The sequence below is a fragment of the Charadrius vociferus genome, unplaced genomic scaffold (genome assembly GCF_000708025.1).
Source record: "Charadrius vociferus isolate BGI_N301 unplaced genomic scaffold, ASM70802v2 scaffold282, whole genome shotgun sequence".
NCBI classification, from domain to species: domain Eukaryota; kingdom Metazoa; phylum Chordata; class Aves; order Charadriiformes; family Charadriidae; genus Charadrius; species Charadrius vociferus.
Window position 1 is genome coordinate 10,996,961 of NW_009647731.1, and position 27,088 is coordinate 11,024,048.

The following is a 27,088-nucleotide window of genomic DNA, read 5'->3' on the forward strand; positions in this document are numbered from 1 at the left end:
CTGCGCACGGAAATGCTCTCACCCGCTCCGCTTACAGAGTTCTGCTACATCCAAATTAACAGAAGGCAAATTTGAAGGCAAGAAGCGGGCACAGACCTTTCGCAGGAGACAGATTCTGCAGTCAGGCAGCCATTTATCTTCTGTCTACAGCAGGATTTGTCCTAAAATGTTTGATGGCAAAACAATACCAAACCTACTTCTTATAGAGATGCTATAGATTTTGACTGTAGGGGCATTTTGCCTTTTGTTGGTATTTTCAGTTTGAAATCAGACACTTTGACCCTCAAAGTTCAGAAATGAGAAGTTCAATCAACCCTGCCTTCAGGCTTCTGAAGAAAGGGACCACAGCAGGCTTGGAAGGGCTGTAGAGCTCCCGAGGAAAAAAGGCGTCCCAGCACAATGTGTCTGTCTTCATGGAGATCTAAAGCTTTAGCACAATGTGTCTTTATTCATGGAGATCTAAAGCTTTTTTTTTTTTTTAAGTGTTACTTCTATGTGGTGCTGGTTAGTGCCTCCTCAGAGTGATGCTTTGCGTGGCTCTGGGGATGCACGTCGTCCTCGCTGTGTTTGGAACAGGACAGAAAAGCTCACTCTGGCGCGCTGGGTTGGGTGGTTAGCCAGTTGGGCAGCCAGTTTAGGATGCCCTTCATGGTGCTTTTAATAAAGAAGTCAAGCCAGAAGTGTTAGTGGCTTTCTTGGGAGGTGGTGTCAGGTGAATGGGATGCTGATGGGATGGCAGCGTCCTGCTGCAGTGAGACATTTTATTCCAAATGATGAGAATGCGCATCTGACGTGTTCTTCTCCAGTGATCTTTTTCTTCTTATACTGGCCATTAATAACTCAGTGGCGAGTCTTTTGCCTGGTTCTATAGCATCTCGAGTTCATTACAACATAACAACATTTGGGCTGGTTATAGGGTAGAATTGCTTGGTGCTCTAAAGATCAGTCATAAAGTAGTTAGTTCATAAAAAGAAAGATTTTTTTTTTCAGATTAACTGAAATTAATTTCTTTTATGAGAAAATAATGATCTTACTTGATTTATTTTGCTTACCTTAAATAGCCCACGAGCCAGCTGTTTCCATGGTGCACATATACTTACTGAAGTAAACTCACTCCGTGCAGATTTATGGGTCTTCTAAAGTATGTGGCTATAATATTTTATTTAATCAAGAAAAAAGTGCCATTGTATTCATTGGTAACCAACATTAACCTTCTACTTAAAGGAGTGAAAAAAATAAATAGCATTTTCTTGTTGGAGTGCTAGCCTGTGCGTGACTGCCTCCCCTTGCCCCATCGCCCTGAGTGGCGGGTGTCAGGAGAGGGTGAGGTGGGACCCTCTCTAGATCCTCTCTACCTCCTTATTCTCTCTCCACCTCCTTGTCCTCCCAGCACTTTGCTGTAACATGCAGCTTTCAGGCTCTCCAGCACCAGGAAACACTCAAGATCAAACGCATAATAATACCTACATCCTCTTGACAAGTTATACAAAAGAATTCTGTTCAACCTCGGCGTTTTTCCTACTGCAATTCAGAAACTCACAAATTGTGCTATTTTAGACTGAAGAGAATAGGTTCGCGGGTTTGTGAATTCTTTTGTGTTACCCAGGGAAGATTCTGAGCTGCAAAAATGTTATAGGATGTATTTGATTATGTGGAGCGTTATTTTAAAGATGCCTTTTAACATCATTACAGCATTTTCTTTTATATAGAACAAGTTTATGAAGTCCTTGGAACTTGGAAATGGGGAATGGATTTCCTGTGAATTTTAGAAAGTGCCAGTAATCTGTATGATAAAGATAGCAAAAACGATAAGCAGAGATGAGGAGAGAAAAATAAGCAGAAGTCTGCCCTCTGACAGAGAATCGGTAGCATTTTGACGTTCGCAAAGCCCCGTGATGGTCCAGTCGTAAGAACGCTTCTGGCTGAATACTGTGGGTGTCATATTAGGCTGGGAAGGACTTTTGTCCTTACATAACTTCACTCTTTCAGTGGGAGGTTGCTAAATGTAAAATTAGCCTATGATGACAGCCCTTGTGACCTGCGGTGACTGACGGCCTGGATTAAGGATAATAGGATCCACCAGACGACCTGCAGTGACTTAAATACGGGTGCTAACTGGCACAGCTCCTTTCTGGTTGGCTGGCCTCAGTCGGTTTCTTAATGTTGTATAATTACATTTACCATTTGCTAAAGCATTACAGGATGGGGCAACAAGAACAGGATGCTAAATAAAGACCCGAGCGCTTGTTATGGCGAGTCACCTAAAACAAAGATTAAATACAAGCATTTTCTGCTAGTGCTAGGGCTGAGAATAAGGACGTGCAGTTTGTTGTTCGCAGACAGAGGGAACCAATTCGGCCACTCCCAAACTTCGTGTCAGACACTTTAACAACAGCAGGACTAGTCATCTATTTTTACAATGCCAAAATTTTTTATCTTCCAGTGTTGAGATGAATTAACACTTTTCTATGAAACGGTCTCCATTAGGATGTCCTGTGGCCATTTTTTTCTAGGTGCAGCTTGAGCAGAAAGGCGATAGGGCTTGTGTCCACCACCCTACAGATGCTGAGGCGATGTAGAGTGGGGTGTTGAGGTGAGATTCAAGGAAAGGAGAGAAAAAGGAAAGGCTTGGGAACAAACGGGATTAGTGCGTCATGGCATTGGAGGGCTCTTGTGGTAGTGAAGGAGGAATATTTCCTTCAAACAGGGATACCGTTTTTTCTAGTAAAACTTTACAAGCCGGGAACTTGTGCTTGGATTTTACTTGCTTTTCAGTATATCTGCATGCACAAATAGGTCTTGTTTTGCCTCCATTGACCTGTCTGCACACACATCAGTTAGTTAAAAGAGTAGATCATTTGAATGCGCCCCCACGCAGTGTCTGAGCACTTGTAAAGCCAAGCTGGTTTTCAGCAGGGCTCGATACATATTCCTTTTAGCAGTGTGATAAAAACTAGTTTTCATTTTCGTTGCAGTGCCTTTCTCTATTTTCTTTCACTTTGACCTTCTTGCAGCGAGGTGACCGCAGCTGGTTAATCCATGTGCATTTATTCCCTTTCTGTCAGATATCTGGTCTCTGTGAAAGATGATGGGAAGAGAAGAGGGACGTACATCGGGCTCTCAAATATTTGCACTAAGATTGCAGTGACCTACATTTAGTAGTAATTCCCCTGCAGACTGGAATCTTTCTGTGCGAGGTTCAGTGACTTACAAATCCCTATGCTTATTATTAGCCCAATTAACTGCTTACCTTCTCAGCAATTAGGTGTGGAACTTGAAGCATTGACAGACTTATTTTGGGTAATACCATCATCCTGTTGGTCAGGTTATATTATTGTCTCAAAAGAGGAATATTTGGAGGCAGGAAATAGCAGTTACTGATTGTGCATCAGTTTGGAGCTGTGTAAAATTGACTTTTGAAGTAAAAGCATGAGGACTTTCACTGGTTGGTCCTGCCAAAGAGCCCGGCTGTGGCTCGTGTGAAGTGTTTCCAGAGTTAGGACAATACTGGTTGGACCACTACCGCAAGCTCAATGGTTAAATTCCAAGAATTTTTACAGTCATCTTTGGAAATTTTAAGTTGTTTTGCATGTTGTTATTACTATTCTTTTGTACAATTTACTCAAATGTGAGAGAGAACTAGAGAAAGCATAGCTATATTAGTGAGACGTTAACAGCTATATAAAAATATGCATAAGAATGTATTAAATGCTTTCAATGTTCTTTTTTCTTTATGAATTTTTATCATCCTGGCAGTTATATTGACACGTTTCTAGATGAGCTTAGGGAAATTTGTGTTTCTTTTGCCGCAATTAATATTTTCCAGCAATCTCTTTATGAAATCCAGCGAATTAAGCTGCAGGAGGCTTTTGAAATATGATTCATACAGTTCAACAGATTGATCTTCAGGATGGCCCTTCTTTTGAGGGCAGCTTTGATGATCTAATGGCTCTTTTTTATCTCTCGGTTTTTCTTGCTTTGTGTTTGAGGAGGAACTAAAGTACATTTTTCTGAAGTCAGGGTACTGAGTTGAGCCAGCAGTAGTTTTATTTATTGGCTGTTTTACCTTTACTCAGATCTGTGGACAGCACCATGTGTTTCTGTATTTATGCACTTACAGAGGTGTCCGAGCTTGTGGCCCAGCTGTATTTTTTCCTGTGTAGTTGTTGTATATTGGGAGATGCTTTCAAGAATACAGGTTATGTAGTTTTGATACATCTTGTGATGCTTTTTGCTCAGGTAGGAGAATCCACTGGATTTGAGGCTGCACGTCCTAATTATGTTGGAATTGATCATTATTTTGTGTGTTTGTGGTTAAATGTGGCAAAAAAAGAGAATGGCCTGTTCCATAAATACTACAAGTAATAGTCAATTGAATCCCATGTTTGAAAATGAACAAAAAATACGGAGCAAATTAGTGAGAGTCTCTTCTGTAAATAAAGATGCAGCACGGTGTTTTCTAAGTGCTGTTTAGCTTATTCTTGCTCTAATTAAATTTTCTTGCCTAGACTTTTATTGTTGCTGGTTTCTTCATGTTGTCTACAGATGTGGTATCTGGAGCATCTAGTCCTGTGTTTATCTCGAGTGAGCATTGTATGTAATTTTTAACACAGCTTCTTCAATAAGGTGTGATGTGAGAACTCAGAAGGGATTGCAACAAAATTAACAGTGGGTTTGGATCCTTTCTGTTATTCTAGGCTATGTGAGGAGAACTGTGAGCGAGTGGATGATTTATGGAATAGTGTCTGACAAAATATCTTTTAACTGTGTTGAAACAAGAGCATGTGGTATTGAAATTAATGAGGTCTATTTGTGTGCACATTGTGGAGAGGAGGACTGAACCTTGGTTCAGACATTATCTACTCATCTTCACATTCCTGTGCTTCAAGTAGTAGAATGTGACTCTGCTATTTTAGTGAGGAAAAAAAAAAAACCAAAGAAGAAAACCCAACTAAAAAATCCCAACCCTCTTTTAAAATAAAATAAAATCTTTTTCTCTCTTTTATGTAAAAAAATCTGTAAAAACATCTTGATTACTACTCTTAGTTATGGCAGGTAAAACCTAAAGACTAAGGTACTTCATTAGTGAACTTGAAGGAATAGAATATGTTGGTTTATGCACAAAGGTAACAGGTAAACTGGAAAAATATGTTATCCTCTTTTCAGCAGCAAGGAGGTGCTGTACCAGAGAAGTTGTATGTGAATATTCATTTCCATCAGTGGATGGAAAAAGGCGTTGATCGACCTGACTTCCCTCCCCACCTGCACAAACTGCGGGCTACACTCCTGCCCTCTCTGTGGCCACACGCAGCATTGTCACAGAGACAATTTTAATTGTCATGAGAGCCCACTGAGAAATTCTGCTACTGAATCTGCAGGTTAAATTGAAAAAATAATAACAAAATCATTCCGTGTTTTAAAATGCAGTTTTGACACTGACTTAGCAAGTGATGTGTGCATACATACACGGTGAGAGAGGGATTTCTGTGTCCTTCCCGCTGGAGAAAGTGAGTTTGAAAGTTCTGTAGCACGTGAAGTATCTTCTTAGGTCACAGAAATTCAAGGGATTTCAGCCATACTCAGATACAAGATATTTCCTATGAAATGTCTTTTGGTGGAAGGATTTCATATAAAGAGAAAGATAAAGGAAGATCCTTCATAAGTGCAAGAGCATGTCCCTGGCCAGGGCTAAGCCCATCTTCTCCCACGGGGCTGCCCTGGGACTGCTCTGGGCAATGTGGGGACCAGAGCGCGTCCTCAGCCCGGGAAGTGGAGGTGCTCTGTCTCTGTCTCGCAGAATTATCCCAGAGGTAACGTAGCCTGTGCCTGTGTGGCGTAGTCGTGGGGGTCCCAGCACTGCACGGGCGGAGGGGCTCCCCCTTCCCTGCTCTGGAGCCTGGAAACACAACAGAGCTCATAGAGATGCCTTTTACCATTAACTCGCTGCCCCATTTGGTTTCTATGAGGGTTTCCTCTAAAAAAAAAAAAAAAAAGGTTTTTTTTTGTGACATTTTCATTTTCCAGCTTGTTTTAGTGCAGTGTTGTAAGGAAGCCAAGTTTTGGGGATTGCCATGATGTCCATACTGTCTGCCCCTCTCCTCCCCGTCCCCAGTTATCCCGATTCCTTCAGCCAGTTTCTTGCATATTTAACAGAGGAGTGAAACATTAAACCCCCGCAATAGGGATATGGTCACATCCACCCCCAAAATAATTTTGTGACTCACCAGCAGCTGAGAGAAAGAACATTTTGTTTCCCAGACCGCCAGAGGCAATCCCCAGCCGGGCGGTCAGCACGGGCACGTTAGCTGGTTGATGGCGAGATGCAAAGCGTAGGTAGGGGACACAGGGCCGTATAGCTGTGGTGGTGCGTCGCTGCAGGGAGGGGACTGCTCGCAGGGGGCTGCGCCGGGGGGAAGAGTGAGGGGGAGAGGTGCTATGGTATAGTGGAATGAGTATGGTGTTGCTCGAGCATAGAAATCCAGTCTGGAGATCTGCTATGGGTGGTGTCTAAAAATGTGGTTTGTTTTTTTTTTTTGTTTAGCATCTTCCTTGCTGCCTTTTGTAATCTCCTCGATTTTACTGCCTTGTAACGTGGGTTGTTGGTACCCAGAGTGTCGTTTGCAAGACATTGCATCTCAGTGTCCCATACCTCTGTTTTGCTCTCTTCCTCGTTTCACCTGCTGCTCTCCTCCCGACTTAATGTGGGCCGCTGACACGAGCAAAATTGGCAGCTGCAAATAAAACCTCATTTAACTTACTAATCGCATGCTAAATACCAGTGAGGCAGCAACGTCACCTGTGTATTCTATGATTCTGTGAGTCTATATAATATTCACACTTTTTATGGAATACGGTTTATGATAGATACAGTGTATTGGCAGATCAGACCTAAGAAAGTGAGCTGTCCTCTTGCTTCTGGTTTCTTTATCTGTTTTTATGGAAGCAGAATTCCCCTTAATGAGCTCTCTGCCTCTAATTCTAGTTTCCTCTGCTGACGTGCATTTCTTGTGGATGTTTTGATGACATTTCTGCACCATAAAGTAGTAATTTTCTAATATAGGACCTTAAAATATTGGTGGCGAAGTGCTGTTTTTATGTTCTCTGTATAAGGGTAATGTGGCTCTCTTGGTGCTTACTGTGGATCTTAAATGTATATGTGAAGATTGCTAAATTAAAAGTTCCTTGTTAGTGTTATTGCTGTTGTAATGTAGTAGTGCACAGGATTCTAGTCCTAGCTCAGCACCCTGGTGCCTAGCACTACACCCAGAAAACATATTAGCTAAACACATATTTAATGGTTCATTTCTTTGTATTTAAAAAAACAAACACACAGAGAGAACCTGCTATCCCAGCAGATGTTTCCATCTCTAAAAGTGCACTGTACTCCCGGATCGGCACCTCGGATGCAGAAAGCACCGCGGGTCTTCTCTACCCTCAGCAAGACTTAGACTCTGCGCTACGACTCGCCAGAGCAGAGGTAATTTTCTTCAGAATTTGGCAAAGGAAATACGTGACCCTTGTGGTTTATTTCTTTCCTGTTTTCTCCCAAATGATTCATATTACGAACTCTTGTTCTATTCTTGAAACTATCCTCAGCCGTGCTAAAACCACCACCAAAGCAAAAGGAGCTACACTGTAAGTTTCACTTTTTTTGATGTAAGTGAAAAGCAGACATTACATGAAAATAATTTTTTTTTACCTTGACCGTATTATGTGCATCTTGACATTGCGATATAATTTTATAAAAATTGTAAGATGCTAGAAATAGGAAAAAAAATATGTATTCTACAAAGCTACAGTCTGGCTAAAAAGCTACAGTCTGGCTAAAAATAATAAAACATGGGTACAATCTAGTGTTAGAGTATTGCAAACTTTATGATGGATCGTGTGAACGAAAGGAGCACAAAGGAACCCAGTCCTTCAGGTATGAAATTTCATGGACAGTTGACCCTAAATATTCACGCAGAAGGAGTAGAACCCCCTTAGAGGACAAATCATGGGACCATGTACAGAAGTATTTCAGATTTGGCACCAGGTCAAATCAGACAAAGTGTAGTGTCATATAGTATTTCCTAAAAAGTGTCCTTGTTATAATCAGAAATGAAATATGAAACAAGAACATTGCATGTACTCTCCTAAATTAGTTTAAAAACTTGAGTATGATTTCACATCCGAACTTTTTTAATTGCACCTTACAGTCTGAAAAAGAAAAAAAAGTCACTGGGGATGCTTATATTTGAAACCATTGTGCATTTGGAAACTATACCTCTGTTAATTAGAATTTGATATTAAATCAAATATTGTACACTTATTTAATTTCCTCTTTAATGGATCACTTGGTTTAACTTTTTTTTTTCCCCTCCTTTGCTTTCTTCGTTTCAGATTGTGGCCAAGGAAAGAGAAGTATCTGAGTGGAAAGAGAAATATGAAGAAAGCAGAAGGGAAGTGATGGAAATGAGGTGGGTTATTAACTTGTCACTAATCACACTGACAGAGAGTCTCATTTCAGCTGTGGATGGTACACAGAGTACGGTGATTGTACAGCTGGTTTGGTTAGCGGGATTTGTTCAGTTATTTTTAACGGAAGGCTGTGGATTGATCCGAAACGGATACTTTGTCTTTGCTCTGCGTGGTGGGCACCACCGTTCAGGGTAATCGTTGAAAACTTCTACGTTGCTAATCTCATTTACATCCACAAAATACTGAGATAAGAGGGCTCTTAATGTAGGTTAGTGTAAGGGAAGAATTTCCTCCAGTTTATGCTGTGAATTCACACGTGGAATGTGGAGTTTCTGTTGCCTGAGTGAATGAGTCTGCCTGCAGAGCTGGCAGAGGGATGCATTTGCTAATTTAAAATTCACTCTCCACAAAGACTTTTGCCAACAGAAGAAAGAATGTGAAGGTTTGCAGATAGGTATGAGTAGTACAGGCTTTCTCCAGGAGATTATTGTAAAAAGTTTCTTTAACAATAGAATACAAAACCCCATCTGACAGCAGGAAAACATTTCTTGCAAAGGAACTGCTCTGGCCTCTTGAGTGTTGACTTTCAAGGAGATTCTACACCCTTTTCTTTAAACTGAGCTAATTTTTTAAATTATTGCACACACTAAGCTTGATTTCAGTTTAGCAATTGGGATTTTGAGAGCTCATAGAAGGACCCAGACCTTTTCAGTTTCTTCTAGTTGTATCTGTTGTTCTAATATATTCTATTTCTCCTTGCAAACCTGCCTCTATTACATTAAATATCTGTATACTGGAACATAACTGGTTTGACCTTTCTTCCCAGTCCAGGTCCTACCACTTGCAAGGGTGACAACAAAATCACTGTAGTGGATGAGTTGAGGGGTGTTGCTCAAAGAATCACTATTGCTTTCCATTCAGTGAGTTGAAAGTTTCAGCCTTTTTTTTTCACAGTGGTAATACCATAAGAACCACAGAATACCATAGATGAGCTCGACCTGCTCAATGATCTGAGTCTGAGAAAGTCATCAGTTGCAAAAGAGATTGTATAAAAATATTTCGTGGAGTCTTTAAAGCCTATTATTTTCTACCTTCAAACAGACAGAAAAAACATCTCCCTCCTTAGCGTATAAATGAAAGGAAACTGTCGGATTATTTTAGCATCCTTCTTTTAAGTAATAGTTTCTGCTATTGCTTCTGAGACTGAATTTTCTTCAAAATCACTTCTGCTCTAGCACCAGCTTCTTCCCAGAATTAAATGTCTCAGTGGTTTAAAGCTAAAGCCAATGCGCTGTATCACGTGGTGACCTGCATATGCAATTCCTGCTTACAGCCAGGAAAACCGTACTTAGGGAGTAAGGGCGAAAGGGAACTTCAGCGCAGAACTCGGCAAACGCTGGCACGGGTGCCAGGAGTCCCACATGGCAGATCGGAATAGCGGCAGCACAGGGCTTTGAGCCAAAGCATCTTCAGAGAGGCGTCTGCAAACGCAAGGGCAGCCGCTTCTTTTCTTTCACAAAGCCATCTCCCGTGCTCAGCTGAGTTCTCTCACCTCTTGCGCTCTGCTCGGGAAAGGAAACAAAACCCTGGCGTAGCCCTCACGTGCATAATGAGGCAAAAGAGAAAGGAGCTGCTGCAAGCGGTCAAACCTGGGAAGCAAACCAAGGAATGAACAGAACGAGGAATTGTGTAAGGAACTTCTCAGCGTTCAGCACACGCTCCAGTGCGGTACTTGGTCTGTTCTCTAGATGCTGCCTGGGTGCAGGCGCCTGCCAGCCCCAAAGGGGCACTGACAGACGTTGCTTATTCCTTAATGAAAGGAGAGCAGGGAGTGACACAGAGCACACTGTAGATCTCTACCTTCATCTTCCTAACAGTAACTTGCTTGTGTGTCTACACCCTCAATAAAACGTGCTTTGAAGAAAGCACATTATCTAAGCCAAATTTCCCACAGGCACATCCCTAGAACACACGGGTGAAAAAAAAATAATTCTGATTAGTATTGTTACAAAATAATAAAATATGCACGTGTGCACAAAGAAAGATTTCTCTTGGAAGATTAGATGTTCCAACAGTCCGTGTGTGGTAAATTAGAGATGCAGCAATTAGATACGACATAATGACAGGCAAGGAGTTGAAGGGATTATCTAGAGTTGCAAGCACAAAAGCATCGCTGCCCTTTGAAGCAGAAGCAATGCTCCTTTACCTGAGTCCCGCGTACTCTACTTGGAATATCCTGAGTTCAGCTGAGTTTCCCAAAAAACGTCAAGGTGGAGGAAATTCCACTCCAAGTGGATAAGAAGATGTAATAAGAAGATAAGAAGTTGTAATAATGTAATAACTATCGAAGAGCTAAACTGGGGTGAGCTATACCATTAATCCAATGGTACAATCGGCGGCAGGCAAGAAATATTTAAATATGGCTATTTGGAGGTCTAATTGATTATTCCTGTGTAAAGGAAGTCAAGCAGATGACCTCTGAGGTCCTTTGTAGCCCAGGATTTTGGTGTTTTTATGACTTACGAAATTGCAGGAAGTCAATAAATAGACTGAATGTCTAATGTACCAAAAGTTAAGGCTCCGCGGTGTGTCAAGCTGGGCTTGAGATGTGCCATCACAGAGAGGAATGATGTGGCCAGCATCCTTTGGTTCCCCAACCATAATGACCATTGTTTAGGCTGCTTGACTGAAAGAGGCCTTTGACACCAATCTGGAACAAGACTTCACTTGACCACGTTGCTTTCCAAATCGAATATTGTTAAAATCAATGTGCCGTTGCAGTATCCACTTCTACTGAACAGCCGCCGCGTGATTCGTAAGGCTGGATAATGCAGGGAGTGCGGTCCCTACTTGAACTAGTCTAAGCTGGTAAAAATAAGAAGTAGATAATGTTATTTCACTTTGCTGCCAACTTCGTCGGTGCAGCCTAGGCTGGGAAGTGCCATAGCGTTGTAACAGTGTTTAATGTCATGTTTGTTGCCCAGAGTCCTTGGCTTCGTTTTCTAGGATGATAAAACTTCCTAAAGGTGTCTGGTGTTACACGGATATGACATGGCTTTAAAATCCTTATTGCTTACAGCAGGCTTTTGCGGTAATCTTCTTTGGACATGAAACCAATCCCTTCCTTTTAGGGGAAAATCCTTGTGGCTATCTTTGCTCTCAAAAATGTGATTTATGGTTAAAAAGAAAAAGAAAAAAGCCAATTAAAACAACAGGACTGTCAGCAGGGGAAGCAGCATCGGAGCAGACCCCAGTGGTGGCAGCGGCCGGGGCACGGCGAGCTGTGCAGGGATGGGCTCTGGCCCCAGTACCAAAACCTGTTGTTTCTACCTGAAGCCTGAGTGAGGTCAGCGGGGAGTCCAGGCTCTGTTGAGGGCTCTGCAGGAGCACGTGAGACGCTACTGACCTTTGGGGCAGGCGGCCTTCTCGGGGGTTTCTGGGCGCTGTCATTCAGATTTGAGATAAGCGGTACTGCAGTTACTCCGTTGGGTTTTTTTGGGAGCCCCGCAAGTTTCTCCTTTCCTTACTGACTTTTGTCTCAGGATTTTCCCACATCCTTCCCGTAACCTCACCGACAGCAGCAGACTTCCCTAAAAAGGAGCAAGGGAAAGTGAGCTAAGACTTCAGAAGAGATGTATTTAAGTACCCGTGAGCTATCTTGAATATCCACTTCAGATGAAGTGTGGGGTAATTTTGTTTTTCATAGACAGTCCTACGTGGCTCATGAATCAAAGCACAGATCAAGCTAGTCTCATTTCATTAGCTTTATTTGGCTCTGGGAAGGGACAGATCATCTTTCTAAATCGCATTTAATCTGCTTATTTTGGCTAACCTCTTTTCGAGAAGGAAATTCAAAGCCTACCGTGAGTATATGAAATGAAATAGTCTTAAAAGTAACATTTTGCCACCTCTGTTTCAAAAACAGATTTGGGAAATAGGACACGATGGATTTTGTGCTACATAATTGAATATTTTGGTCTTGTTCTCTTAAGTGCTAATGGATCATTTAGTCACATTTGGAGAGTGGAAGATTAGATATATTTTGGATGAGGGCCAACTATACTCCTGTTTATACTCAGGTTTACTTGCTACCAATGATAACTTTACGTAACTTTTACATTAAAAATAAGCTAACACAAACATGGAGAAGAGGGGAGAAACTAATGGAAAAATCAGACTCTCTGTAACTCTTAGACCCGTGTGATTATGTTTATATTTAAATCATGATTGGTAATGTACTTTGGGCATGTTTCAAGTAACAGAATTTGTTCAAAGCAATCCCTTTTCCCTCCCCCCACCTATACTGATTTACGTGGAGAATTAAAAATCAAGTGCAATGTTTAAACTGTCAGTATTATTTGTTACTTATGTAACATGGAGCACATAAAAGTGCAAAGGGGTTCTGTATCTCTTTGTAAATACCATAGTTCAGTTATTGAGTAGCATTATTTTCTAAGTAAGCATTAGCAATTATGATGTTTGCTAAAAGCTTTTCTTTTTTTTTTTTTCCCCCCCTCTTATAGGAAAATAGTTTCAGAATACGAGAAGACGATCGCTCAGATGATAGGTAGGTGTTTCTACTCTGAAAGATGCTATCCTCTGATTTTCTGAAGAGAGCCTAGAAATGTAGTTGAAGTCTCTGGGCTTCATTTTGATGCTAGCTACGTCTGCTGGTGCTGCTGGGAACTGTGAACGCACCTGAGGACACCAGTGTGTGCTGCCAGGTTGTGATGAAAAGCCAGGGCTTCATTCCACAGAAAGTAGCCCCCGAGGCAGTCCAGGTAATACAGAAAGGTCAGGGCTTTTTCTTCTGCATCAAAGCAAACTGTCCCATAGGAAATGCGTTTAAATGCTTTGCCCACAATTTGTGGGTATCTCCAGGAGAGACTTTCAAAGACCTAAACCCTCTTTAGTCATCTGCTCCCAACTGTTTAATGGCAGATACCAAACTTAGCTCTTTACAACAACAGGGATTATCCGTGCTAAGTGCATTGGTCAGACCAAAACCTAGATTAACTCCAATCCCAGCTGAGAGATTATGAGTGGCCCAGTCCACCTCCCCAGTTGTTTACTGACACAGGGGGTCTCCTTTAAACTCTAAATTATGACATGTTTTGCCTCACAATGATTAGAAAACGCCTTTATTAACAGCACACCCCGCAAATGAAAAACGCTCTGTGCAGTAGTATTTCGAAACCAAATGTTGCAGGACTCGTGTGCTGCCTTGGCGTGGGAGGTCCGGCCCCTGGGATGTGATTGTAAAGCCTCCTCATAAGATTTCCAAAGCTCTTTTTCTTAGTCTGGCTGTAGAAAGCGGCAGTCCCTTGTGCTGCCCTGTGCTGCTTCAGCTCAAGCTGTCTCCCAGAAAGGCGAACGGCTGAGCGCTGTCGTGGGTTCTCCGTGGCCAAAATTGCTGGGAAGAGCAGGAAAAGAAGCAGTGAAAAAGCAGGACTGAGCTCATCTGGCCAAGCTCGTGTAAAGCAGGAGAGAACTGTGAAATTCCGTTAAAAGCCATTAGGAGTGGCCTCAGAGTTAAATCTGGGCTGTGAGACGCAGGAGAAAGGCTAGCCTAGCTACTGGTGTCTGCGAGCGGGGAGTGCTGTGAACCCAGCCTGTTTGCTCTTGGTTCATTGAAAAATGAAAAGAAAGAAATTATTGCACTTACTCCCCCTGAGAGAACTGTCACAGAGAGTGCAGTGTGCCAGGAACGCAACCGGCATACCCGCATCGTTCTAAACCATTTTCAACAGGGAAGGATTTTTATTACAGCTATCAACATATCCTATTGTTTTGTCCCTTTTAAAAGGAGCAGTCCCCTCATACACAGTCAGTACTGTGCGGCCCTCAAATTTTTGGTTTCTTTTAATTTGTAATTAATGCTTGAGTTGCGTTTACATACATTTGTAGTGAATTTGCTTATTTTTGCCCAAAGAGAGTGGGGGGGAAGCAGTTCAACGTCTGGTGCTTTTACTGCCTTCCTGCATTTCTCAGCCATTGGGAGACACCCCAGCCTCCTTTCAAGCGAAGGGAAAAATGAGCTTATAAATAAACAAACAAATGTTATTATAAAAATAATAATAAATAAAATATCTAATAAAACATAGACTACTGAATAGTGTATGATAATAATATGCCTGGCTTCATTCTCTATGGTGTTATGCCTCTGTTGCCTTTTGTATGTACAACTGAGCAAATTTGCCTGTCTTCTAACATAACGTCTGTCATTCTCATCATGCACACGTTAAATAGGAGTGACCAGAGTATGCAAAGAACTTAATTCATTTTGGTTTACACGAAACACACTGTGGTATGGCTTCATCCCTGAACCTGGCCCTTCATATGTACAAACGCAGGACCTGTCCTTTTTTCCCCAAGCGTATGCATACAGTTAGCAACAGAAGTTTCTTTTTGATAACAAATTCAAATTCTATTTTAGAGAAACAGATTTAAAATAATCAAATTGTGAGACCGCAGTGCAACAAGAAGGTATAGAATAAGGGTCCTAAGGCAAAGGCACAGTCACAGCGTACAGAGTAAATTCTACAATTGCCATTTCCTCTTGTTGCAAAGAAATCAAGGATGATTAAAGCATCAGGCCATTGAGCGCCCGGGAAAGAGAAAGATCTTTAACCTTCAAATTCAGAGTATCAGCCGGAGTCTTTCAAATGATATTTGGCAAGTTTTTAAGAGCGATGGCTATAAATAATGTAATTTGCTGTCCATTTGCAAATGAACTGAACCAACAATAGTGACACAGAAAGCATGTGCTAATTAGAGCAATATGCAAATTCTACAGCATGGCAATACGTTAAATGCGAGGCTTCTTCTCCCTGCATTTAATGAAAATTTCTGACCTAATTGTCCCACTTTCTCCTGTCATTTGTTGTAAATTACTGTCCCTTCTGATAAAGGAATTCACTCATCCAAATGCTGTGTTGTGGAGAAAAAATGAGTGTCTGTGTGCTATTTGCATATACTTCACTGAACTATTATCACAATAATGTCTTACTGCTAAAGCAAAACATGCACTGTAACAAAAGAAGTGCCTGTGCTGTTTGTATTTATGATTTAACCCTTCTGAGCTATTTATCCAGCCCTGTTAGGAGGGCGTTACAAGTGAACCCATTTCACAAATCCCTTTAATGAATATTCAGTGTGGTTGGTAGGTCCAGCTTTTATAGGTGCTTTTAAAAAGCTGCTCAGCTTTTTATAGGTTGTCATGGGTGTATATGTATAATGAATATTGAAAATATTCCGTTTTGACAATATATGATTGTATATGTTTGCCTATAAAGGCACTGAGAACTTGCATTGCAAGCAGTAATTGCCTTTGATTTCAAGGGCAGGTGTAGTATTTGCTGTCATATACATACAGAACCCAATATTACCCGACTTAGCTTAGGCAGTTAGTTTCATGCCATACTCTGCACAGCCAGAGCTTGCGAGCTGTTGGTGCATAGATCCCTCTTAGGGTCTTTCTGCATATTTTTTTTTTACTGGTGCTTTTAACTTTTTTTTTTTTCCTTTTTTCTTACACTTGCCTCAGCCCCTAACGCGTCCTTGTTCGTACTGAGGAAGGGGGGAGAAAAAAGAACAGTTTTTTCCCAGGCTCGCCTGCTGCCTGTGCTACGGCTTTGCTGCCCAGGTTGCGCAGCTCACGGCTGCGTGGCACCGACAGCCGTAGGGGACGGAGCCCGCGGAACCCCGATGCTCACTGCAGCCCGTCCCGCACGCATCTTGCTCACAGCCATCCCCAGTTCCCTTCCCAAATCCCTGTCGTGGAGTTCCTTTTTATTGGTGGATTTGTAATGTTGGTGGGGTTTTTTTTCCTGTTAAAAATGTATCCTTATACCTGTACGTTTAAATACGTAATTAAATTCTCATTATGAAAAACAAACAGATGTTATGCTTTGTGCATTACAGGTTGTTGCATTACTTAATTTCTGCTTTCCTAACAATTCCTGTTTTTCTGTTTTGCTTCCGTTTTTGTTGCTTCTTGCTATTTGCTTGCAAAAACAAAACAGGCAAGCCTGGTAAGTAAAGCTTTTCACCAACTTTCACACCAGCATTTTGCATTTTTAGTTTCTTTTGCTTTTGTTCTCCGTTTGCTGCGTTCCCATTAAGTCATGTAATACTCAGCTGAGCCTGAAAGCGGATCTGCTGTGGTGGTGCTCTGATTCTGTCAATTTGGATAGCGTTAGTCCTGAGCGTACTGTTGTTATTGTTGGTGAGCCGTGGACAGTGTGTGTTGCAGACATGGAAGCCATTTAATTAAAATATTTTAATCACATAACCTCATAGATATCTTTAGAAATAAGTATCTGTAACTGCTGAACTAAGATTCGACTGGCAGACTGTTATCAGCACAGTTCCACTAAGCAGCTTCTTCATGAAAGTTAAATCATAGTTTTAGAAAATACCATACAGATCTTCCGGTCCCCCTCCAGCCAGATGCCAGTTTCTGGTTTCTGTAGTATTTAACCACTTTGGTTTTAAAGGTATCTCAGCTGTTATCAGAGATTATCAGGTGCCCCTTTCCTAAAGCTCATGGGAAACTTTCCCTCTTTCCAATTTATGTCACTCCCTTCCCCAGTATAAATTCCCAATTTCCTCTTGGAGCCTAACGAGGGCCCCATCTCCCTCCCCGGTCCATGGACACCTCTAGCATGTCTTGGATGGGAGAGGAGAAAGGGAGCATTGGGCATCATTTGCCCCTAATTCCCGTGTGCCAGTTGCAGTGGGGCTGAGCCTGCGAGGAGCGGGACCAGGAGGAGGGAGGAGGGCACCGCCTGCGCTGGGGGGAACGGGAACTTTTTAGATTGCCCTAGAAACAAATAAGAAGGAAGTTGCTAAAAAACAGCAGGCAGCAGTCTAAGGAAAAAAAAAAAAAAGTTGTGACATTAAATACATTTAAGTACATTACGTGGTCGTGCAAATGGATCCCTTCTCCCGTGCAGAGTTATGACAACAGAGGTTTTGCCAAAGAGGAGGATCCTGCCAGTAAGGGCTTTGGAATTAAGCTAGAGAGTGTGTAATCTCCAGCGTGATTAAACAAGTCTGGTGCTGGAACACAAGGTGACAACTTCCAAAATTTAGAAAAATAAACAAAGGATGACAAATAGTTTTCATATTTTACTTGAGAACACATTCTTTTTGACATTACAGATTATCGCAGAGTGTCTTTAAGAAGGCAAAAGAGAAAAGAATGTTAATTTTTTATGAAACGTTAAATGTGATCGAACTGACGTGGCATTACAGGGCTCTGGGTTTCTCGGTTCTGCCATATCAAAGGTGTTTGTTCACCGGTAAAATAAGGTGTTATAACTTCCAGTGCTGCAAGCTCGGTGCAGGTCCTGAGAGCTTCTCTGGCTCTTTCAATCTTCTCCATCACAGAGAGCAAAATAAGCTCAGGGCAGGCTCTGCTCCAGCGAGACGCTGTCAGGGGTTGGGCAGAGGAGCACAGAACATAGCCAGGGTGAGCTGACGTGCTCACGGCGTGGCATCATCGCCGCTCTGGGTTTGGTTAGGCTAGCAAAAAAGCATATAAAAGGACTGAATATGCAAAAGGAGGAGATTAGTCTCAGTTTGGGAATGGACAATATCAACTTTGACATTTCAGAGCTGGCCAGCACTATGAAATACTTAATTCAGATGAAGGCTTCTATTCAAATAAAAAAATAAATAAACTCTTGCTTAGTTCTTTATATTTCAAAATATAAAGGCCTGAATGCACAGCTGTAGATTCTGAAATGCCTTCTGCTTTTTACGTGGGAGAACTTCTTACCTTATTTTAGTTTCTATCATAGACAGAGGAAAATGGCAATATAAAACTGCCATGTTTGGCGGGTCGGTTTTCATTTCAGTATCATCAAAGTAGCCCTTAAAACATGAACACACAACCATATTTTAGGATATGAAACAAACAATGAAGCATTTTGGAAGACAATGCCAGACCTTTTTTCCCAGTGTTAAACAGGTATTCCAAGTTATTAGTAGGTCAGTTCCTTTGAAAAGGTCTCTTCCATATGGATTTGGATTCTGGTTGTGTTCTTCCCACCATTCCTGCCTCAAATTTAGCTATACACAGGAGAAGTTTGGAAGATATTTTCTCCAGAACTTAAAAAGTCGGTCGAATGTTAAATTTCTTTTCTGGCACTTGCTACAATAATCCTAAGAATGAGAGTTTGCAGAACACTTTTTCCAAGGGAAGAATTTGGCTTGAATTCCATTAAACAAAGTCCCTTGTTTGTAGGGGTTAGAAGAGATGCCAGGGGATGACAAGCATATATCAGCAATGGCAAATAATTTATTGCCAGTGCTGGCAATATGCATAAACATCCTTTCCTTCAGCTAGCGCGTCTTCAGGCAAAGAAGGGAAATCCAGCACCTGCCTTTTTCGTGGGAACAGCTGAGTTGAAAGGGAAATAAATCATCAGTACAGATATATTCACATTTTTTCCCCAACGTAAAAGTATTTAAATATCCCTGTAGTTAGCAACCTTTTTCCAAAGCAGGATTGTGTCTTTATATAAAAATGACGTTTCTGGATCCTGCAAACTTACTAATACACAATGTAGAGCACAGTATAGTAGAAACTATAGATGATGGTGAAATCAGTGTTCTTACTACAATGACCCTTCTGAAAATTGCTTTTTTTTCCTCCCACTCTCTCCTTTCTAACAGAGGATGAACAGAGAGAGAAATCTGTCTCCCATCACACCGTTCAGCAGCTGATAGTGGAGAAGGAACAAGCTTTGGCAGATCTGAATTCAGTGGAGAAGTCACTGGCAGATCTTTTCAGGAGATACGAAAAAATGAAAGAAGTATTGGAGGGGTTTCGGAAGGTGAGTTGTGTTAAAGTCCCTTCCTTGGAAGAGCAAAGCTGAGCAGGCTCTTGTGTACCAGTGCTGCATAACAGAGAGCACAACTGGTTCCAGTTGAGTACTACATTAGAGGGCAGTGTGCTGGGGGCAGGGAGAACATGAATGCTCATTTCTGCTTTCTTTTTGGCTTAAAAAAGATGAAGATTTTGCACAGGAGTAACTTTCTCCCATGTGGGACACTGCGATTTCAATAGATGTCACATAACCGCGGGACTTGAGCACACGTCAGGGCTGGCTTCTGGACTGAGCGTTCTGTTCAGACCTTGGAGGTGAATCCCTCAGGTCAGAGGTTACGTCTAAAGTGTGTGATGTAATGTAATCCTCAGATGAAGGAGTGCAGCCATGCATCAAACGCAAAGAGAAGAATTGTAAAGCTCTTTGCATTGTGTGATACTGCTTCAGACAGCCTCTGTGGGGGGCTGTCGGTGTTAGGCTGCAGCCCTTCAAATATCTGAGTGTGACTCCCGCAAATAGGTGCCTGTCCCCCAGGTTGGACGTGGCTTGGAGCAACCTGGGCTGGTGGGAGGTGTCCCTGCCCAGGGCAGGGGGTTGGAACTGGATGAGCTTTAAGGTCCCTTCGAACCCAAACCATTCTATGATTCTACATTTCAACCTCTTTGATTAACTTTAACGTAATCTTCTCATTTAAGAATGAAGAAGTGTTAAAGAAATGCGCGCAGGAATATTTGTCACGAGTAAAGAAGGAAGAGCAGAGGTATCAAGCACTCAAAATTCACGCTGAGGAAAAACTGGACAGGTAATGGATTGTACACGTCTCTTAATGGGAGTTCATGCCACTGGAGGGTTCCTGGGGCTGGACCTTGCATCCCAAACCTGCTCCTTCGATACACAGAGCCCAGGCTGCTCTGTGATGGACAGTGGAATGAAATGCCCTAATGAGAATTTCTGTAATGAGCTGGTGTCTCTTCCAGCTCCTGACATATAGAACACCTAAAATTTTATCTTTATGAAATATCTTCATGTTTCTTTAATGTATTTTCCAGGGAAGATCAAGCAAGAAGCCATTAGCTAGGTTTATGCAGCTATGAAGGGCTGTGCTCAGATATTTTCACCCACAGCCACTCTTCTGGCCCCCGAGATTTGCTCTTGCCCCTGGGCTGTGTCGCTGCCCCTGCCTCAATCAGCAGAACAGAACATGTAGGTGCTGCTCAGCTGTTCCAGTGCAGAATCAGTAACGCCGGTTATCTACGCTGGATCAGCCCAACTTTTGCTGAGGGTGACGAGGAACAGTTGCACAAAAGACCATGCCAGATGTGCACCAATAGTAACTCCTTAAGCCACCGTTAAGGAGCAAACATCTGATTGTGGCTTAAGACAGGCAGCTCTGGTTGGTTTTCTTTTAATTTTTTTTTCCTACGCCTCCGTGAAACAACCAAGTAAGCATTTCTAGGGATTACCTTCAGGACTCGTATTACAGTCCCCTAAACCCAAGAGATGTCTCTAAAATGTCACTAGGATTGATCAGTGCCTAAAACCAAGTGAGACTTGGATTTGCTTTCCAGCTGTTGGCCCAGCTGCGAGTAGTCTGTAGGAACAGGAGATCAGATTTGGAAACTTGCATAAAACACCTCCACCTAAGTGATGTTTAGGACCCCAGCACAGATGTTTGAGAGAATCAGGGAGGGAACGACACGGACATTAAGAAGAGACTTTGCAGCCTCTGCTGAGCAAGAGAGGGAGTCCTGAAAAGTCTCCAGGGACAAGTCTCAGCATACTTTCAAAGACACACAGAAAGTAGCCCTGCCCTCACCACCCATCTGTTAAGATGCAGTCCATCCGTCGGCACCCGCTGTCCTTTCCTGTAGAGAACCTGATGTGACAAAAATCTGTGTTTTTCTAGAGCCAATGCTGAAATTGCACAAGTGAGAGGCAAGGCTCAGCAAGAGCAAGCAGCGTATCAGGCCAGCCTTCGTAAGGAGCAGCTGAAAGTCGACGCATTGGAAAGAACACTGGAACAAAAGGTAAATAGCAATTCAGCTTTTTTAACGCAGAAGTCAATGGGATGACCAAAGTTAGGTGAAACTTCCCCAGCGTGGCTGTGTCTTCTTGGTTTAGTTCTTCTTTCGGTTTTTGTTTCCGTTTTTCGTTCTAGCTGTACGCGAGCGTACGTGCCTGTGCTGGTAACGGACACAAAGTGATCAGATACGGATCTGTGCGGCTTAGGGCAAAAGCGACTGTAGGAAATCCCTATTTATATCTCGTGTTCTCTAGCTCAGCAAAGGAGTTTCCTTTCAGTGTAACCCACCTCGTCCTTGCTTAGAGCCCCTGGAAGAACAGGGTGAAAATAATGTTATAAAAGTGCAGCCTGGAAACAAGTTTAAACGATGTATTATTACCGTATGCTAGGAATGACTGCTGTAAAGCTGTCTGCTTTAATGGTAAATTGTATTTATTGAAGTCAGAGGAGCTGTATGTGGAAATAAGTAAGCGGATTGTTTGAATGCACTACACGTAGCTCTACTATGTACGCACATATCTACCTATATATCTTTCTCTATATAGATGTTATGTTCTCAGTATTGGAGAAAACTTAGTTGTGCCACACTTCTAAAGGCTCGTTAATTAAAAAAAAAAACAACTCATCTTAATGCAACAATATTTTTCATAATACTTAATATTGCCTTTTATTTTCCAGAATAAAGAGATAGAAGAATTAACAAAGATTTGTGATGAACTGATTGCCAAAATGGGGAAAAGCTAACTTTTAACCAAATTTCTGGACTTCGATATTGAGTGCAATATGACCATTGGCACACTGATGTCCATACATTTATGTGGACAGGTTATATTTTCACTTTTTCGTATGCACTACTGTATTTTCTTTCTAAATAAAGTTGATTTAATTGTATGCAGTACTAAGATGACTATCAGAATTTCTTGCTATTGTTTGCATTTTCATAGTATAATTCATAGCAAGTTGATCTCAAAGTTCCTGTATCAGGGAGATTGTCAAGTTCTCTAAGAAATTACAAATTGCTGATCCTAGCCTTCCCTTTGTACATGAGTTCCCATGTTGGATGTCTTTTGGATTTAATATAAACATGTATTACTTGCATGGGGACTCTTGCCTTAAGGAGTGTAAACTTTATCTGCATTTGCTGATTTGTAAAATAAAATTAAAAATGGAAAAAAAAAAAAAAGAAAATGCATGTCACAAATGAAATTCTCTATTGTAAATAAATTTTTTCGTTGAAAGTTGAAGATAAGTATGGCTCTATTTTATGTACTTGCTTTCTTCATGTGCAGCGCCAGATGCAGCAGCCCTTATTAACTAATTCCTTCACAGAAAGCACTTTGTGGGTCACTGCTTGGAGCACTCTGTGGGGCACAAGAATATGTGCACCGATCTATGTCTATGTATGTCTTGCGCTTTCTATAAATACATATATATGCTAGATTTGGACCAGTCAGGTCTCAAGCATGGGCTTAATCCTCCAAAATGTTTAATACCCTGACCCTGATCCAGCAAATCCCGTAGGCAAATGGAACGAGACTGTTTGCGTGAGTTGGTGGCTGTGGCAAGCGATGATGGGGTGGTGGTTTTTAAGCGTATCTCTCACTGAGAGGTGAATACATTTTCTTTTTCCTGCTACTAGAAGAATTTGTATGCAGGGTTTGTGGAGATGAAGTGCCTGTGATTAGAAGTGCAACCAAAATAAGCTAGATAAGTAGCATTCTCGCACACCTCTTTATCCCATAAGTTATCCTCTGCAGAGGATTAGGTATGTAAGATAAGCGTTAAGGCTTTAATAGCAAACAAACTGCTTTCTTTGGCTAATGGTACATCTCTTGTATCTCCATGATGTGGACAGTCTTCAGCCTGGTTCTTGTCAGCTCCCTTTTCGTACTCAAAAGTAAGTTGACTCTCTCTTCTTTCCTTTTTTATTTCTTTTTCATTTCCTCTGTCGGGCGTGGCTGAGCCTCTCTGCTGTTCGGGGCTTCTCTCCTGGCTTGGGTTGGTTTCAGATGATTTTCTGTATGTGGTTAGCAGCACAGAATTTCACCTCTGCTAAGTAATGTAAACATGAATATGTATGCTGACAAATTTAAATGCAGCTGTCCCTTTGGACAGCAAGTGTGCCTTCTGCTCTGCAAGTTTGGAGGATGGTATTTTAAATATATTTCAAACTGATGCTCGCCTTTCAAAAGTAGTTTGTACCAAGGAAAAGAAGGAGGATCAAGTTATGGTTGTAATGTTTAAATAAAAGCAAAACTCTTAAGATATACTGCTGTGCCTTCTGGCCGAATTGATACTTCGGGAGAAAACTAAATATGGATCATAGTAAGATTTTATGTGTTTACAATGTATTTTTTCATGGTACTGTTGACCAAAGACCATGACAGAGGGGGAAAAATCGGTGGTACTCCAAATTGTTACAGTGAACCCTGCTCTGAAAAAGTTACAGGAATGTATGGATGCAATTACAGAACATCAGATATTCTTGGATTATCTTAAAGGCCAATTGTAACAACATAATAATAAATGCCCTTTAAAAATATCTTTAAAATCAGTATCTGGACCTCTTCTGAAAAAGAAGAATCAATGACATTTGCAGAACCTCTAGATATTTTTTAAACCTTTTTGCAATTTTTGCACGTGCTTCAAACAAAATCAGGAGGAGTGCGTAGCTGATATTTTAAAATGTTTTTTGTAAACTCTAAACGCTACTGCTATATATTATTTTTCCCTTAATGCCAGGCGAAGCACTGCAGTGTTACACCTGCGTAGGTTCTAGTGATGAAGACTGTAACAGACAAGGAACCCAGCAATGTCCAGGGCATTCAGATGCGTGCGCGGTCATTAGAGGACAAGCGAGTAAGTAGTCACAACCAGTTCAGACTTAGCAGTGTGCTGTGACGGTCAGCCGTGTCCCCACTATCTAAAAGCTGTAAAAAAAACATTTTAAGTATTGCCACTTCTTACTTAAATCTGTCGTTTTTAAGTTAAATGTCTTATGTGGAAATTAAGAAGGAAAAGAAGCTAAAGAGGCACTGCACTTGAGCACTTTCAGAGATATCTAAGCAGCATTGGCTGTATTTAAGATAAATTATAATTCTTTAACTTAAGCGGCAGCTTGTTAGTGTGCTGTAATCTGGTGCGACTGGGTTCATTTACTTGTACGGAACAGCCAAGCCTAACGTCGTCGCCCAGGTTCACGCTGAGGGGGTGCAGGCAGGACCGGGTGACCGTGGACACTTTGGCTTCAATGTGGCTCTGTTCTAGGTGGCATTATGAAGACCTGTTCCTTCAGGTCCTTCTGCGAGCGGGCAAGGAGGGACGGATCCAGAGCGCCCGGAGTGAGCGTTCACTGCTGCTACTCAAACAACTGCAATGCGAAGAGCCTGGCTTCCCGAGTCACCACCTCCACCAGCTACTTCTCTCTCCTCCTCTTCACCTTGCTGTGGCACCCGCTGTTGAAGCTGACATGAGGTGGGGGGCAAAAAAGAGTATCCTGAAGCAACAAGTCTGCCTTCTTAGCAAGGGATGGTTATATTTCCTAATCGTATTGCTCCGTGTACCATATTTCTCGGTAGGCAAAAAGCAGTAGGCAGGCGTGACGTGTTCAGCTAAAAATTGTTCCGTCTGCTAAATGTCTTGACCTATGTGTAAGAAACGCTGCCCTCTTGTTTATCGTAAGGGGTTGGTTGTGCGAATATGTAACGTTTTCCTACAATTTAGACAGTATGTATAAAGAGAAGGAGAAATCTTAGCTGCGGGTAGCCTTGTAGTAGGGTAAAGGACCAATATCTTCCAAATGCTGATCACTGTTGGCAGCCATTCCAAAGCAAGCTCAAATTTTCAAACACAAAGCGACTGAAAATTCTAGCAAGCAAATTAGTCTTTCAGAGAACATTTGCAAACTGGACAAAGCCAGAAAACCTGAAATAAAGATGGTTTCGTATTAACACAAACTGGTAAGAGAAGGGCACTCAGAGAACCATGTATGGAGATACATTATATTATGTATATTTCCTGGAAAAATATCCCCTTCCAATCTTCTCTTTACTGATCCTTTGAGAATCTTACCACAACATTGGAAGAAGGAGGAAAAAAAAAAAAAAGAGCTTGGAAGTTGTTTTGAATTGGTAAACTCCTTCCAAAGATTGGCTTGTTCTATCTCTACTACGGTTTGGAGAACAAGCGGTTAAACCCTGTCTCATAGGCAAATTATAACTTGAGAATAATGTATTTGTTTATCCGAATTCTTCTTGCGGTTTGAACTATGTAGTTAATTCTTTACTTCCAAACTTCATTCTTTGAGAGTAAGAGTGTATATCTCCCCCTTCAGTGACGTGGTTGAGTTGACCTGTGGTGGATTATGTATTCTTTTCGTTTTGCAAAGTGAATGAAATTACTTGGAGATCTTCAGGGATGGGAGGAACTAAATCAGCGTCTTTAAAATTCCCATTCATTGCAGTCTTACCAAGGAAATGATGCAGAATGGGCCGCACCACAGCAGGCACTGTGCATCATTCGTGAGTAGGCGGACGGTCCTTGGAAGTGGTTGTGTTGAAACTAGGCAAGATGAGAAGTGATGTAACGCCCGATGCGATAGCACTGAGCAGGCTTTTGGGCCTAGGACATTGGAAAGCAGGGTGATACCTCCTTTGATTCAAAACTTGGACAAGCAGATGAGTGATATTTGTAGATTTTAATGTCCCACTGTGATGATCTGGTCTAATCTCTGGCACACATCATGCATGGCTTAAAGTCCAGCCGGTGTCACTGAAGTAGAGGTGGTCTTTCTTTTGGTTCTAGTTTTAGTTGCCCCATTTGGAAAAAGATTTGGTGGTCATTTATGGAACTCACAAAATATGTGGCAAAGTAGTTTTTCCACTAGCTTTGTGTTGTGACTTTTTTTTCAGTATAATTCTTTGAAAAATCAGTTCCAGGCAGCGTGTCATAGAATTCTGCACTTTCACGAAAATTTTATTAAGGTTGCAAACTCTAGAGAGCTTCTTCAAGGGAAATTATCACTGAAACCTCCACATAGAGTATAACCCTAACCTGCCGTGTAGCTATTGCCTGTCAGATGGACCAAACTGTCTCCTTGTTTCATTGTACTCTTTCGTCTGTCTGGGTCCTTTCATCGTCTTGTGTAGATTGTGGCTTCAGACTGGGACTTTTCTTCTGGGGTTCTGTTGGAATGGGCTCTCGGACAAGGCGGTTCTGCTCTATGCTTATTGCTAGGCAGAAATCTGATAGCGCTGTTGAATATAAAGATTGCAACAACGCAACGGATTTGGGCTGAGAATGTTAATTTAGACTTAAATCTGTCTAAAAATCACTTAAGTTGGTTGAAGTATTTTTCATTTCATTCTCAGCTTGAATCAGTTCCTTCAATCTGTTCTGCTACAGGAAATGTGTATTGATTGTATCTTTATTTTCTGATTGCATCTTTATTTTCTGATTGCTCTATAATGATAAATCTGTATTGAATGTAATCTCTGTATATGCTCAGTGCGTTTCCTTAATGAGAAAATAAAACGCATGCAATGGCTGACAATGGCTCTTGATAAATGAAACCGCATCTTTTAATTGGGATTTCCAGCTGACAATAGTTCTTGATAAACGAAACTGCATCTTTTACTTGGGATTTCCAGCTGCATCCTGCAGTTTGTTTTCCAGCAGGAATAGTGAATGTTGATAGTTTTCTCCACTGTGCTATTTCCATGATAAAATGAGGTGGTGAGGCTCTATCCTCTTGACAAACACCATCTGT

General features: G+C 41.6%; 2 protein-coding genes across 2 annotated transcripts in view; both read left to right on the top strand.

Moving 5' to 3' along the window:
- Positions 1–22,564, top strand: part of TACC2 (transforming, acidic coiled-coil containing protein 2) — a 46,402-nt gene extending 23,838 nt beyond the window's left edge. The window contains exons 8-14 of the mRNA XM_009881595.1: positions 7,334–7,477; positions 8,383–8,459; positions 12,984–13,027; positions 19,144–19,304; positions 19,994–20,100; positions 21,205–21,325; positions 22,000–22,564. Coding sequence (XP_009879897.1) covers positions 7,334–7,477; positions 8,383–8,459; positions 12,984–13,027; positions 19,144–19,304; positions 19,994–20,100; positions 21,205–21,325; positions 22,000–22,065 — 720 coding nt within the window. The 3' untranslated portion in view covers positions 22,066–22,564. The remainder of the gene's footprint in view (positions 1–7,333; positions 7,478–8,382; positions 8,460–12,983; positions 13,028–19,143; positions 19,305–19,993; positions 20,101–21,204; positions 21,326–21,999) is intronic.
- Positions 22,565–23,163: 599 nt separating this feature from the next.
- LOC104283424 (CD59 glycoprotein-like) lies at positions 23,164–24,794 on the top strand. Its single transcript, XM_009881596.1, has 3 exons — positions 23,164–23,218; positions 24,064–24,180; positions 24,589–24,794. Exons 1-3 carry the CDS (start codon positions 23,164–23,166, stop codon positions 24,792–24,794), a joined length of 378 nt encoding a protein of 125 aa, XP_009879898.1.
- The last annotated feature ends 2,294 nt before the right edge of the window (positions 24,795–27,088 follow it).

Bases quoted from the DNA above. Each gene is read 5' to 3' on its own strand.
- LOC104283424 (XM_009881596.1), top strand. From the start codon at position 23,164: ATGATGTGGACAGTCTTCAGCCTGGTTCTTGTCAGCTCCCTTTTCGTA. The intron at 23,219-24,063 runs GTAAGTTGACTC...CCTTAATGCCAG, and splicing joins CTCCCTTTTCGTACTCAAAA to GCGAAGCACTGCAGTGTTAC. The intron at 24,181-24,588 runs GTAAGTAGTCAC...GCTCTGTTCTAG, and splicing joins GGTCATTAGAGGACAAGCGA to GTGGCATTATGAAGACCTGT.